The sequence below is a fragment of the Pinus tabuliformis genome, chromosome 6, assembly GCF_031772625.1.
Source record: "Pinus tabuliformis cultivar Carrire ecotype Pingquan chromosome 6, CPIR1, whole genome shotgun sequence".
Taxonomy (NCBI): Eukaryota; Viridiplantae; Streptophyta; class Pinopsida; order Pinales; family Pinaceae; genus Pinus; species Pinus tabuliformis.
Window position 1 is genome coordinate 1,763,598,714 of NC_142292.1, and position 14,355 is coordinate 1,763,613,068.

Here is a 14,355-nt window from a genome sequence, read left to right on the forward strand (position 1 = left end):
TTAGCCGTTAATTAGGGACTTATCTCGGCCATTGAGATGTCAACAGGAAAAGTATAAGAGGAGGCTTGAGGGTCACTTGGAGAATACACCAGATGATCAGTCATTCTATTCTCTAGGGCGGGGTTTGCTAAGAGAGATAGAATCAGTGATCGAGAGAGCATCTGAGGGGCATTGAGTACAGAGAAACAGAGAAGGTAGAGATTGTGCCGGGAGAGTAGCACAGTAGCCAAGGAGGGTGACGCAGACCCAGCAAGGGCTCACGCAGGGCCATGCAAAGTCAGCCAAGTGCTGCGTAGAGCACCAGAGGGGCCAGCGCAGCTGACGCAGAGGCTCCCAGAGCTGACTTAGGGCCTCCTGGGGTTGACGCAGGCCAAGAAAGGCTGACGCAGGGTCATCATGAGACAGAGAGGGGCTGACGTAGTCTAGATTGGGCAGACACTGGGGTTGCAAAGCAGTTTTGTGCTGAGGAGTTGCCGGAAGGATTTTCCGGGGTTCCAGCCAGGAGATTTCTCTCAAATTGTGAGGTATAGCTGCTAAGGAAATTCTCTGTTGGGTAGGCCAGTTTCGGCACCCAGATTATACTCTGATATTGCTTAATAAGAGAACCCTCAGATAGCTGCACCGGTTTTCCCGTATTGGGTTTTTTCGAGGACATTGGTCCAAAAATAATGGTGTCATGTGGTGTGTTTGTTCTTGTTTCTTTTAGTTGTTGATCTGTAATATGTTGAGCATGAACTGGTGTTTATTTTCAGTATTTACTTTGTAAATAACTTGTTAAAGAAAAGTAACAAGCAGGGAGGAATAAATCAGAAAAAGTGTATGAAGGGTTTCTAAACTAAGTAAACTTAGAAACTTCAACATGAAACTTCTAGAAAAAGACGAGGATCAAGCCAAAATAATCTAAGCCATTGATTAGCATCTAATCTGTGCCGTTGGTTCTCAACTGAAGGATTATAAGAGGAGGCTTGATGGGCATTTGGAAAACACGTCGAGTAAGAGATCAAAGATCAAATTTTTGAAGAGAGCAGCACAACAGTTGTCAGAGAGAGATTCAAAGTGATTTTTTGCAGTGAGAGAGGGGCAGGGATAGTAGATCGGAGGAAGTTTTCTTGATCCAGGGAGTGCATAGCAGAGAGACAGCGTACTCCACAGAGAGGCTGACGCAGTGCAGAGAGGCAACGTAGAGCTTCAGAGGGAGATCCGTATTTGCTGAGGAGAAGTAGAGTTTCAGAGGCAGGAGCTGGAGTGGGAGCCCAGAGAGCCAGAAGATCGATTTCCCAAAGCAGCAGCTGATCAACAGCAGGAGAGAGAGACGCTGGTCCCAGCAGGCTGACGCAGAACTGCGTAGGTTGACGCAGAGCCAGCAAGGGGCAACTCATCTCTCAGTGTCAGATCACCGGTGGAAGTGAGAATTTTCTCACTAGACATTTGTCAGTTATTTTCTCTGCATGGATTGCTAGTTCTGAAGCATCCATAGATTTGTACTCAAATTACTACTGCTTAATAATACAAACCCTCAGCTGCTGCACTGATTTTCCCACACTGGGTTTTTCCGGGGACATTTGTCCAAAAATAACTGTGTAGATGTGTGTGATGATTATTTCTCTCCTGTGTTGTATTTAGTTTCCACAGTTTTTTATTTGTGTAGGCTGCAGTGTATTTAATTCGATATTTGCCGTAGCACACAGCAAGTAAATTGTTTAATCGAATTAACAATTAGAAGAATTAACATCAGTTGCTGCAGTAGGAATTGAGTAACCGATTTTTCACAGGCTCCTGCACGTTGCTTCCCTGAATTATTGCTCTGTGGCTCTGATACCATGTCAGGAACACACAAATATATGCAGGCAGTATAATGGATAGAATATGATCGGGAGAGTGTACTTCGGGATTATTCAATGAAGAGATATCTCAAGTGTCAACACATAATAGAGAACATGTATGCTGTACAAATTACAGATGCCCTTTATATAATTTGTGATTTGCTTATTACATCATTAAGTCATAATGTAACTTTATGAAGTGAGTACAATATTAAGCAATGTTGCACACATCGCGATCGGGATTTAATCGGCGCCGGGAAAAAAGCGGAAAAAATCGTTAAAATCGGGAAAAAATCGGAAAAAAGAGGGAAAAAATCGTTTGGCACAAAAATATTCATTTTTTTTCAATTTTTTTCAATTTTTTTAATATCTAAACCATCTACAACATAAAATAAATACATTGACACATAAATATGATAAAAAAACTAATATATAAGATGTTCAATATCATTTCTAGCGCTAAAATCACACATAACATTGAATCATGTCCTGAATAGTAAGTCCTGACTCCTGAGTCCCAAGTCCAACTCAGCCTCAAAATATCAACAAAAAATATGATAATGTATCTCATCATGTCATAATGTCATATACAATAAAATGAAAGTCTAATCCTATTGATTTCCTCTGCCCCTCTTGCGAGAATATGGCACAGCTTTCTCTTTCCCTCTAGATGTAGAAGCTGGTGCCTGTGGTGGTGGAAATGGCAGTGGAGTCTGACGTGCTCTAGAAGCTGAAGAACTAGTAGTAGCAGCTACAGGAGGCTGAGGTGGACGGAGACCACGTCCTCTACTGGTGGTAGTGGTAGCCCGGGTAGGCGGTGTCACCTCCTCCTCTTGCTCCTCCAACTCCTCCTCCTCCTGCTCCTGCTCCTGCTCCTGCTCCTGCTCCTCCTCCTCCTCCTCCTCCTCCTCCCCCTCCTCCTCCCCCTCATCCTGCACTAACCAATCCTCAGTGGGATCCATGAGAGGCCTCTCGGTCTCAACCCTCCATTCAGCAGTGGTGTCAATCCCATCCAATGAGATGGCTTCCGTATCAGGTGTCTTCTCTAGTTGTTTCACCCACAATCGAAGATTGTAGTAGACATAGACCATGTCATTAAGTCTATGGGACTCCAACCTGTACAAAGTTCATGAAATAATAAATTAATAATTAATATTATAAAAAAAATATTGTTTAAAACTTTAATGAATTCAAAAATTTATTTGGAAATTTGCAATATTTTAAATGTTTAAGTGTTAACCTATTGCGCTTCTTGTTGTGTATTTTTTCAAATACACTCCAATTGCGCTCACATCCCGAGGAGCTGCATGTTTGGCTGAGGATCCGCACGGCAAGATTTTGCAAAAGGGGTACTCTGCCACCATACATCTTCCACCATGCGTCTACAACAAAATTACAAAGAAAATTTTAAATAAACATAAGAAAAAAATGGAATTTGAAGAAACAATGAAATTTGAAACAAAGTTACAAAGTACATACTACAAACTAAAAAATACCTGGCATTTTAACCGTCCTATCAATGACAGCCATCTCAAAGCCAAATGTGCCAGCTGACAACTTATATTGCTCAATTTGTCTAGAGACCTCCATACGTTCTTCTGAAGTTCTCACCATCTTCTGGACACAGGTTAATAATCCTTCCACGACCTCAACATCAAAATTAAACCCACATGCATAAGAAAATGCAGGGTTCAGGAAAAGGCCAGCAGCATGAATGGGACGATGGAGTGTGTTGTTCCATCGCTCATCAATGACGTTCCATAGAAGGAGTTGTCTTTGGAACCCATCATCTCCCTTGTCATCATAGTAGGACCGAATGGCTTCTTTGGCCCTATCCATGGCTTCATACAAATAGCCCATTGCGGGCTTCTCACCATCAACCAACCGAAGAACCTTTACCAAAGGTTCTGTAACAGCGCACACCTCCTGCACTCCCGCCCAGAAGTCCTCCTGGTATGAAACTAGTCTGCAGACGGCCTCTCCTTCTGGTTTGCGGCTCATTGTCGAAGCACGCCACTCCTCTGAAAGAAACATTCTCTTCAAATCCCACATAGAATTCAAGAGGGATTGAAGAGATATGAAACTCGTCGCAAACCGTGTAATGGCGGGGCGCACCAACTCTTTGTTGTTGGTGCATTTTCTCATCAAGCTAAGCACAGATGTGTGATTGTAAATAAATTTTGTGATGCTTTTTGATGAGTCAACAACCTCTTTGACAAAGGGAATTTTCCCAATGTCCTCTAACATCAAATCAATACAATGGGCAGCACAAGGTGTCCAAAATAAAGTAGGATGCCTGTCCATAAGCATTCTACCAGCAGCAACATAATTTGCAGCATTGTCCGTTATGACTTGGACAACATTTTCTGCACCCACCTCCAAAATAAACACATCCAGCAAATCACATAAATTTTTTGCATCTTTGATTTGATGAGTTGCATCAACAGATTTGATAAACATAGTCCCCAAGGGACAACTAACCAAGAAGTTTATAAGGGTTCTCCCCTTTTGGTCAGTCCAACCATCTGACATAACAGTGCATCCTGTTTGTGCCCATGATGCCCTAAAATCCTCCAATCTTTGGGTGCAGTCACGCTTTTCATCTTGAAGAAGCCGGCCTCTGAAATCATGAAGAGAAGGGAGTTTGTACCCTGGGCCAACACTGGCAACAGCATCAAGAGTAGGTTGGAAAAATGGATTATTCCTTATAATGCTGAAAGGAATATCACTCCAGAGGAGAAATTTTGTCATCAACTTGTCAGCTTTTTCTTTTTCAGTTCTTTTTAGCATTGAACCAATAGTTGGTTGTGAACCAGGTGTGGTTCGAGGAACAAAATATGATGATGCAGCTACCGGATTGACTGACGCTGCAGTAGAACCTGTGCCACTTGGCCCACTTCCTTCAGCTGACCTTTTTAGTTGCCTTTTGAGTTCTTCTTTGGCGTCTCTAGTGTGCTCTAATTCTCCCAATGCTCTCATGGCTTTTTGGATAATTTCAGCATTTGTCTTTAGACAGGGCACCACATCACGTCCAGGGATTTGTGCAAGGTGGAACTTCAACCTGTACACCCCCCCGAATATTTCCTTTCCACACAACTTGCAATACAAGTTTTGTCTATCATTCGGAGTTTTAGGGTCACCATATTCCCAGAAAGGATCCAATTTCCTTGGCATGTTTGTTTTTGAATTTTGAATTTGCAAACCTATGGAAAAATAAGGATTAGGAAATAGGAATTTAGGATTACATAAATGATAATAGTAAATACAAATTACAATTTAGCATTTGCAAAATTACAAGCTAATTATTTCCAAAATCCCAATTTCTAAACCCAAGTTACCCAACCAAATGCCAAAAAACAATGAAAAATAAAAAAAAATAAACAATGTTTAAAGAAAATGAGAAAATAAAAATCAAAAATTGGTTCTCATAGTCATAACAAATAACCCATCCCAAATCAATGAAAAATTTCCAAAAATTCTTTAAAAACAATGAAAAACAAAGTTTTTATAGAACCAAAACAAAAAAAAATTAATCTACATACCTGGTTTATGGACAAATTGGCGATCTTGGCTTGGATTCCTCCTAAAATCGCTTCGATTCGCTCCCACAACGGACGGCAACCCTCTCCCTCACTTCTTCTCCTTCTCCTCCGCGGCGGACTGCTGAATGAATAAAAAAAATTTCGTTTTTTCCATATAAAACCCCGCTGCCCGCGCCCCTCGCGATTTAATGCGAAAAAATCGCGATTTTATCGAAAAAATCGCTGAAAAAATCGCGATTTTTTCGATAAAAATCGCTATAAAAAAAAAGCGGCGATTTTTTGGATAAAAATCGCGCTTTGAATCGGCAATTTAAAAAAATCGCGATTTTACGATTTAATCGCGATTTTATCGCGATGTGTGCAACACTGATATTAAGTGACCATTATATTTTTTTATTTCTTGAACAAAAACAACTTCAACAATGTTGGAAATTTTCTTAAATTTGTAAACATGACAGAGAGATAGGTTCTTAATTTGCTTTTCTGTTTTAAGTTTAGTTTCTAAATTCTTCAATTTATGTTAAGTCTGAGAAATGATGGCGGTAATTAATATTTTAGTGTTAGAGAGTATTGCTTTCTCAACTCTCTTATCTTTGTTCTTTGTATTTACAGGTTATCTTTGGTATTTTGTATATCATAAACCTTGGAATAATTTTGCTGATCTACAAAAAGTCTAATTTGGTATGTAAAACTACAAACTGTTCTTACATCAACACTTCTATGGTTAGTATTTTCGTTTTGTAGATATACTACAGCTCTCTGAAAATGCCATCCAATCCATTGTTGGCTATTCTGGATAAGTGAAAACAGAAAACAATCGGAAATATTAATCTAGTATACTCTTCAACCAAATAATATTTCAGCTTTAAAAATGACTCATGAGGCTCTATATGTCTAAGATATCTGGATAGGTGCCTTGTGTGCTGATCAATGAATTGCTTCTAGAAGCAGAATTCATTGTAAAGAAGATTACTGAACTTGTACAATCTGGCGAATTAGTTTATAAGAATTTGAATTTTGTATCTCTACATTATCATTAGAAGGTGAATAAACATAATGGCTACAAAAATATATTTTTGATTTATGTATCTGCGTGGTAACATTGCATGTAATGTTATGTCTCTAAACATGAAGCTCTACATTCCTGCAATATTTGGATAGGTGTGCTGACCAGCATATTGTTTCTAGCAGCAGAATTCATAGCAAAGCAAATTATTGAACGTTTAGAACCAGACTAACTAGTTTATAAAGATTTGAATTAGATTTGTATTATTCTTTTTAACAAGAACAAAGGATTTTTATATTATCTTCAAAACAAAAATCTGGCAAACTATAGCTGTAACCAGTGTGTATATTATGATTGTAATACTATTTCAGTTTCTTTTACAGAAGCCAGAAATTTTGCACATCTGTGCATACTGAAGCCAAAAGATATCCATCCACATATACTTTTCATTCTAGCTAATATGTACAAACAACATAAATAATAAATTGAGTTTAATTATTTCATCACCTGCTTTTGGGTCTGGGCTGATCACTTCTTCCAATAGCTGCTCTGGTTCTGTGGTTTCTTCTGGCTCGTAATTCTGGATGGCGAAAGGGGTGCTCTGCTCCATGGCATCATTGGAGGAAGGATCCAGGTCATAAGAAGGCCCAAAGTCACTCAGTGGAAAGTCTCCTTGTCCTTTCAAGGGCTTTGGTTATCTGTTGCAAGTGAGAATCCATCCTCAATCAAGGATGCTTCATTGCCAGTCGTGAACATCTGTTGCACTGATTATATCTCTTGTAAGTCCAATTGCATGGCCTGCACCTGGGCTGCCAATGTTCTCCCTTGCTGCTCCAGAAGGATAAAACTTCCTCCAGCACATGATGTGCTCTTTCCATGTCTAATTTATTTCACATTGCTTACCTTAATTTGACCAATTTACCCCACCCCTCAGGTCCCTTTCAACTTTGAAGAATTGTGCTTGCAGGCAGGTTTTATCATGATCCCATTAATCCTCGTGGACACTCTGGAAGGAATGCTATATTATGTCCTTGGTTGTCTTGCTTGCCTGAATGTTGTTCAGGCAGACTGAGTTAATGTTTGTTGGCTATTCTGACCAGGCAAAAGCATATGGGCTTTCAGATCCTTGTAGAAACCAAGTTGTTGTGAGCATAGGGGTCATTGGCAAGGATAGGGTGATATTTTCAATTGGCTCACAATATGATTGGAATATTTTGCAGGATGCTTTGAGTTGATGATAATGGGGCATTTAAAAGTCGGGATATATTGTTTGTGATATTGGTAACATTGATCAGAATCAACAACAAAATTATGAAGAAGTGGAAGAAAAATTAGGAAAATTGAACAAAGCCCTTGTTGACAAAGATGAAAAAATTGTCAAACCCAAATAAAGTGCATCGTCAAGAAGCAAAAGTATGCTGGTTTCAACAACGAACAGAAGAGCTTCAACAACAGAATAACAAAATAAATGATGCTCACAAAGAATTGATTAAAAACATTAGTAAATTCCTATCTAACATCAATGAAGACATTTCTCACTCATGAAAGAATAATAGAAATCTCCTCGTGGAAATCAAGAATTCAAAAAATGAGAAGAAGGTCCAATAAAAAATCAAGAAACGACTTGTCAACAAAGAAAAGTTAACAAATCCAATTAAAAAACACTAACAAAATTCATGGTACAAATATAGAAGGGGAACTTAGTGTCTCTCGTGAGGACTTATTTATCATCAATAAGGTCAAGCCATCAATTGACGAAGTGGCACTTGTAGATTCAGTTACACTGGAAGATCAACCTTTGGCTACTACTGAAACTGTATCTCTGTTTAAAGGTTTCAAGTTTCAACACACCAAAACATATTGAAGCATCAATGTTTGATCTGCATAAATATCAAGTATTAGACTATATTATTGCCATAATTTTACGTCCACATGACACACATATTTGCATTCAAAGAATTTGTCCTAAAACTAATACATAAGAGATTGAAACACCAAAAAAATCTTTAAATCTGCATAAATAGAAGTGCTGATGGAAAACGCAGAAGTGCAAACACTGCATATCAAGAGATGACATCAACCCTCCAAAAGATGAAATATGTTCTACACAAATAACAACATGAATGTAGTTGGACATCAAGCTGAAATTCTATAGTAGCAATCATTATCTTTTCATCAGCACATGAAAAGAAATAGAATACTGTCCCCAAGGGACTACAATGGCTTCTCTCAAATCTTCACACTCATTATATGTTCATACACCTCACGTGTGAATATAACCCTAACTAGAGCAACCTTCCTCATCTACTCAAACTTGACAAAAGGGCAAAAAGGTCACAATACTTAACTGCTAAAATAGACCTCAAGGAGAGTGCCCCACATACAAAGTAATTTCCCCCGAGCAATGCACTGTCCCTATATCTAGAATATCTGTTATACAATCTTCCAAGAAAGGAAATTGCCATAAATGTGTAAGGAATCCATCATAAAGCTGTCATTACTGTGGAAGAGTAATTTGTCATAATTGTCATAAAGTCTGTGATATCCTTGCACTAACCAAAAAATAGAGGATGCCCAGTATCACATTTGTAAGGAAATTGTCATAGGGGCATAAAGGAAATCTTTGATATGGCACAACCTACCTACAAGGAATTACCTTCAACACTCATGTCCGCTTTTTCTAGGAGAACAGCTTGAAGGAACCACAAAATAACACTTCCTATTTGCATGGAAGGTCTTCTCCACCACACTGAGCTTCTCTCATAGAATCTTGAACACATTATCTGTTAGAATTTCAAGCCCTAATGCCCTTATGATCCCAATAAAAAAAGCAGATTGCTGAATTGAATTAACACTGAAATTAAATTTCAGATCATAGCATCAATCACACAATAGCTAGAAATTAAATAGCGGAAGCATAAAAATTAATTTCACACACACACAGGCAATTACTCCTTCAAATCAGATTTCGTTCCATAGACAAAAAATTTACAAGGCAACCTCCACAGGCTGCCCAAGAAAAAAGACAACCCGCATGGATGCCAAAGATGCCTTGAAGTTGAGCTTCTACAAGCTGTTAGAGAGGTACAGCTACTGAGAAAATCAGCAACATTAGTTCTTTGCTGTACAACACTGGTACACATTGTAGGACTACTGTGCGGATTCAGGAATGGTATTGTCTGTACAACTGTATGGGGTTGTTACCTCAAACTTCATGCTACCTAGGAATGGCTCTTCCCTGGATGCCTACTCTCTTTCTCTCTCATACTTGACTGCTCGAGTGTGTGTAAAAGCCTCTACCTTGCCCTGATATTAACTGCTAAAAGTAAGACTCTCTTTTATACTATACTGAATTACAAAATAGAATTACTTTTAGAAAATAACTTTTTGATAATATCTTGAACTAATTCCCACACATGTGTGGAAGTTCCTTTCTGAGCTATAATTCTCTACACTCCCTTTTATATAGGAATGGTTTCAGCACCAATCCAAGTTTGTCTCTCAAAGCCTCAAACTTCCATTTTGCCACGAGTTTGGTCAGAATATCAGCTACCCCTTGATCTGTGATAATATGCTGGAGCTTCATTGCTCCCTTTTAAACCCTGTCTCATATGAAGTGATATTTGATATTGATATGCTTGGATTTGTCAGGAAACATTGGATTCTCAAAGAGTTTGATACAACTTTGATTATCACAGTAAATGGCTGTAGGTTCTAACTCATAATCAAACAGTCTGACAAGTAACTTGTGATGCCAGATTCGCCTTACAACTACTAGTACTAGCTGCCATGTATTCTACCTCTGTTGAGCTAAGTGCTATGAAATTCTACTCCTACTGAACCATGATACCATCGCTGATCCCATGCTAAAGCAATATCTGGGGTGATCTCCCTGTACTAGTGCAATTTGTCTGAATAACCTTGCAACTTCAGTTTGCCATCTCCAAGATATATCAGACCATACTCCTTTGGCCCCTCAAATACTCAAGCACATGTTTTGTTGCTACTTGATGTTTTTTCCTTGGCTCTGTTACCACTCAAACTAGCAGGGGTCCTAAAAGGGGATCTTTGAAGGGCTACTACTAGGCTAAGGGCAACAATGGAGCGATAGCCCACTGTCACCTCAGGTATGGCTCCCTACTCTTTATGGACTTTCACCGATGGGAGGAGACCCGTTATAATAAGGATCATGAAATGGATGGACCAATGATAGGGTGAGGAGTGATCTTGGAAGCCTATTCACAAGAGAGGCTCAAATATATAACTTGCTTGTCTTGGAAGACAAGATGGAAGGCTCTCAAGGAAGGGCTTGGGGAGAATTTCAAGGGTTAGGTTTTGAGTATGTGCCTTATAAAATAGATCCCTAAGCCCTAGAATTCTTGTGGAAACTTGGGTCCGAGGTGATCTTTAAAGAATTAACCTTGATAGTGCATGGGACCATACAGGACCAAGTGGACCTAAGGTTAGGTCAAGGGGATAGGATTTAGCAACCAATGATATGCTTGACCTAATTAGGGAGGGGAAAGGGATCAATGAATGAATTTTCAATAAAAGGCAATGCAAGGATCCCAGTGAGGTTTCTAGCCTAAGGGAAACCAAGGGCAAGAATTGGTCTTCGAGCTAGGGCTTGTGATATCTCAAGATCCCACCGTCGGAATCTCATGAAATTTGGAGGGCTTCTTGAGGACACACTAGCGCAATTGTGGACCAAAAATCGAAGTATTTGGATGGCTAGATCGTGAGATAATTGATGCCCTAGGTGACCTAGAGGACTAGACCTAGAGAAGAGGAAAGGGGAGAAGGAAAATAGGTTTAAGGTGATCACCTTTGGGTGGACCAGTGCCTAATCCTTTGGGGAGATTGGAGTTAGGTAGAATTATGACTATGGACCTTTGAATTTTCTAGGTCAAGGAGGCCTCAAAGACAACTTCGCTTGGCACTAGGGCAACAACAAAAGCAACTTCAAAGACTTTATACTTCGTTTTGCAAGGTAAATGGCTTGTCAAGATGAATTTCAATAATGAAACATCCCTAGGAACATTCATTCATTATACATGGCCCATACATGAAGCATTCACTATCCAAAAACAAAATTTCCACAACTTCGCATAAGAGATGCAGCAAATAAGCCCTAGTATAGTGAAATCCTAGCAACAATGTATGTGACAAAATTAGAAAGAAAAAATAGCATTAAATGTACTTACATGTATAAGAATATATCCAACCATCCAAAAAATCTTGCCATAAAGAAGCTCCATGACATATGAAAATTATCCAAACATCAAAATTCATTCCATGCTCCAAAAATTCGTCCTCCAAGAAGGATAGCGAAAATCTCTAAAGAGATACTAGTTCCAAATCCAAGTGATGATGAGAAATGAACTCTCATCATTTGTATTTATACACTCCTAATGAGTTCGATTTAGTTACTTGAGCCTAAATTAGCTCCTAAAATAAAAATAATGTGCAAATAACTAACTTTTGGTGACAAGCCGACCAAACTAGCTCATAAACAAAATAACAAGCCTCTCAAGAGGTTGAATGATCAATAATACATGTCATTGGGCCTTCTAAGAAGCTTGATGAAGTCCATAAGTGCCATAATGATGAATAGGACTTCCAAAAGTAATGGACAAGGGATTGGCCCCTTGTTCTCCACATAATAAACTTGTGGTGCTCCCAATGGGTGTGAGGGCACACAAGTGACCCCATGGGTCTCCAAGTAAATCGAAGATGCCTGTAGACCATCTGTAAGGGTTCAAATGATGGTGTAAGTGATGCCACATCAATATACAAGTCTTGGGTCATCTGCCAAGTGCATGGTACAAATGTTGGGTTGGCTGGGCAGAGGTTAACCAGGTGCATCTTCCTCGTCCAATAGGTGAATCTCGAGCAATCTCTGAACATCTCTAGGGATCCATGGAGTGCTATTTACTGCTGTGGAGGCCCATGGCTCTCAACACACACCCTACATGTGCTAATGTAGCCCTCTGGAGGGTTAGGACCCCGTATAGGGAGACCAAACCCAAAATGGAGACCACTTGCAATCTTGCATAAGATCCAATGCATCCCCTAGCCTTCCAGTACAACAAGGCATCAAGAAAATCGAGTAAAAGAGCTTACACACCATGGACAATAGGTGGAGACTTCATAATGGCATGCCATTCCATAGTGGGCTTTGGCATGTGCTAATGTCTCCAAACTCCAAATGGGGTTAACCAAGTATCTTATTAGGTGGTTTCTACTTCTAAAGGGGATAGTATGTCCAAGGTACATCCTTTAAAGGGTGGTGGCATGTGATAGAGAGATGAATGGAGTAGGGGATGAAAAGGGGTAGCCCTGGGCCACATGCTGGGGTACAAGGGTAGCTAATAAAAGGGAAGCCCACACTCGGGTATATAAAGTATAGGAGCGAGAAATCATGGTACATGAGCTGCCCCGACCTTGATTTTTCCACCCTTTATATGCCTTTTTCCTTTTATGATTTTTCTTTAATTGACTGCTTGGGGCTCAAGGGATAAGAGCATGATGTGTAAGGTATAGCAATGGATACCCCCTTTAAAGTAGGGCGGTTCATTTGCCTACCAGGGGTTGGGACAATCATGGGTTCTTGAATGATAAAGGAGGCTCATCTAGTTCCTATAGGAACCAGGGTGATGGCCATGATGATGGGGTAGAGCTCATGTATTTGCTTTTGCCCACGTGCTAAATGTGTTTGTCCCAGCCATCTTTTGCATTTTGTTGTACATCTTCTTATTGAATGTGGCCAATTATGCTTTTAGTTTTCTTTCTAGCTGCATCAACCTTCGGGGCATCATTCCAGGCTCGACCCAAGGTGTGGGCAAGGGGAATGGGAGGGCTATTTCTATGTGGACCCAGGTGGGAGGAATGCTAAGTTGCACAATATGGGGAAACATGTAAGAGTTTTCGAAACGGGCACGGGTATGAAACGTGACCCCCCCAAATTTTGGAAATGTGGAAACTCTCTCTCTCTCTCTATATATATATATATATATGTTAGGACATTTAAGAAATGTTATGTGCAATCATAAAGCTTACATGATACATTATAATTTATTACATTTAAAGTTTAAACATTATGATTAAATTGTCCAATGTCAATGCATTAACAATAAATCTCTAAATTTACATCACATTTACTCATGAATGATCACTTAATGAAAATAACAATATTGGAATGTCCAAAATCAACCTTTATTATATATCCAAATCTCAAAATCAACCTTTATTATATATATGAGGTTGCAAGTACAATAAAGACTGTGAGGTTGCAAGTACTATAAAGACAAAAGACTAATCCTTATCATCATAATCCTCATAAAAATTAGAAGCATAAGCATGCTCAACATTGGATGGTGGTGCTGAAGAAGATGATTGGCCAATTCCACTTCTAGGCTCTTGGTCCTCAATATTCAGGGCAGCAAGAGAGCTCCAAATCAGAACTTTCTAGATCCACATCCCATTCTTTAGAAGGACCACTGATATATTCTGGACTACTACGAGATGCAAGGCGAAGGTTGGAGTGAACATAAACAAGATCCGCTACCTTCTGTGAGCCCAACCTGTTGCGCCTCACAGACTAAATAAAACCATAGGTGCTCCAATTCCTTTCTGCTGATGAAGAGCTTGCCACTTGTGAAAGAACACGAATGGAAAGGTTTTGCAAATGTACACTATTGGCTCCATGACAATTCCACCACCTAATTGGATTCATGGTGCTTCTCTCTTCCAAACCTGATATATTTGAATAATCATCTAATCTTGCAGCAAAACTGGAAAATTCTTCCTTCACCTCCCTGTGTAGATGAGTTGGAAACATTCTCATAAGGGCTTTTTTCACCCCATTGGCCACCGCTCTATCCTTATGGGGTGCCTTCCTCTTCCCATTGCTTTGAGCAATAAGCTCCTCATCATAAAATTTGGGGTTCAATGCATGTGCTAAACTGTGCAATGGAGTGTTGAA

General features: G+C 39.5%; 2 protein-coding genes across 3 annotated transcripts in view; one reads left to right on the plus strand and one right to left on the minus strand.

Annotated features, from left to right (window-relative positions):
- Positions 1-14,355, plus strand: part of LOC149265997 (dol-P-Man:Man(5)GlcNAc(2)-PP-Dol alpha-1,3-mannosyltransferase-like) — a 319,649-nt gene that overhangs the window by 100,254 nt on the left and 205,040 nt on the right. Inside the window, exon 4 of one of the 2 annotated variants that reach the window (XM_089429922.1) lies at positions 5,978-6,046. The exons of the other annotated variant lie outside the window; for it this stretch is intronic. Within the exon in view, the coding sequence (XP_089286048.1) occupies positions 5,978-6,046 (69 nt within the window). The remainder of the gene's footprint in view (positions 1-5,977; positions 6,047-14,355) is intronic. 2 annotated transcript variants of the gene reach the window in all.
- Positions 2,732-5,181, minus strand: LOC149265998 (uncharacterized). The gene is made up of 2 exons (XM_089394612.1): positions 3,064-5,181; positions 2,732-2,939 (listed from the first exon to the last, which is right to left on the minus strand). The coding sequence occupies exon 1, from the start codon at positions 4,995-4,997 to the stop codon at positions 3,309-3,311; it is 1,689 nt and encodes a 562-aa protein (XP_089250738.1). The 5' UTR covers positions 4,998-5,181; the 3' UTR covers positions 2,732-2,939; positions 3,064-3,308.

Bases quoted from the DNA above. Each gene is read 5' to 3' on its own strand.
- LOC149265998 (XM_089394612.1), bottom strand. From the start codon at position 4,997: ATGCCAAGGAAATTGGATCCTTTCTGGGAATATGGTGACCCTAAAACT.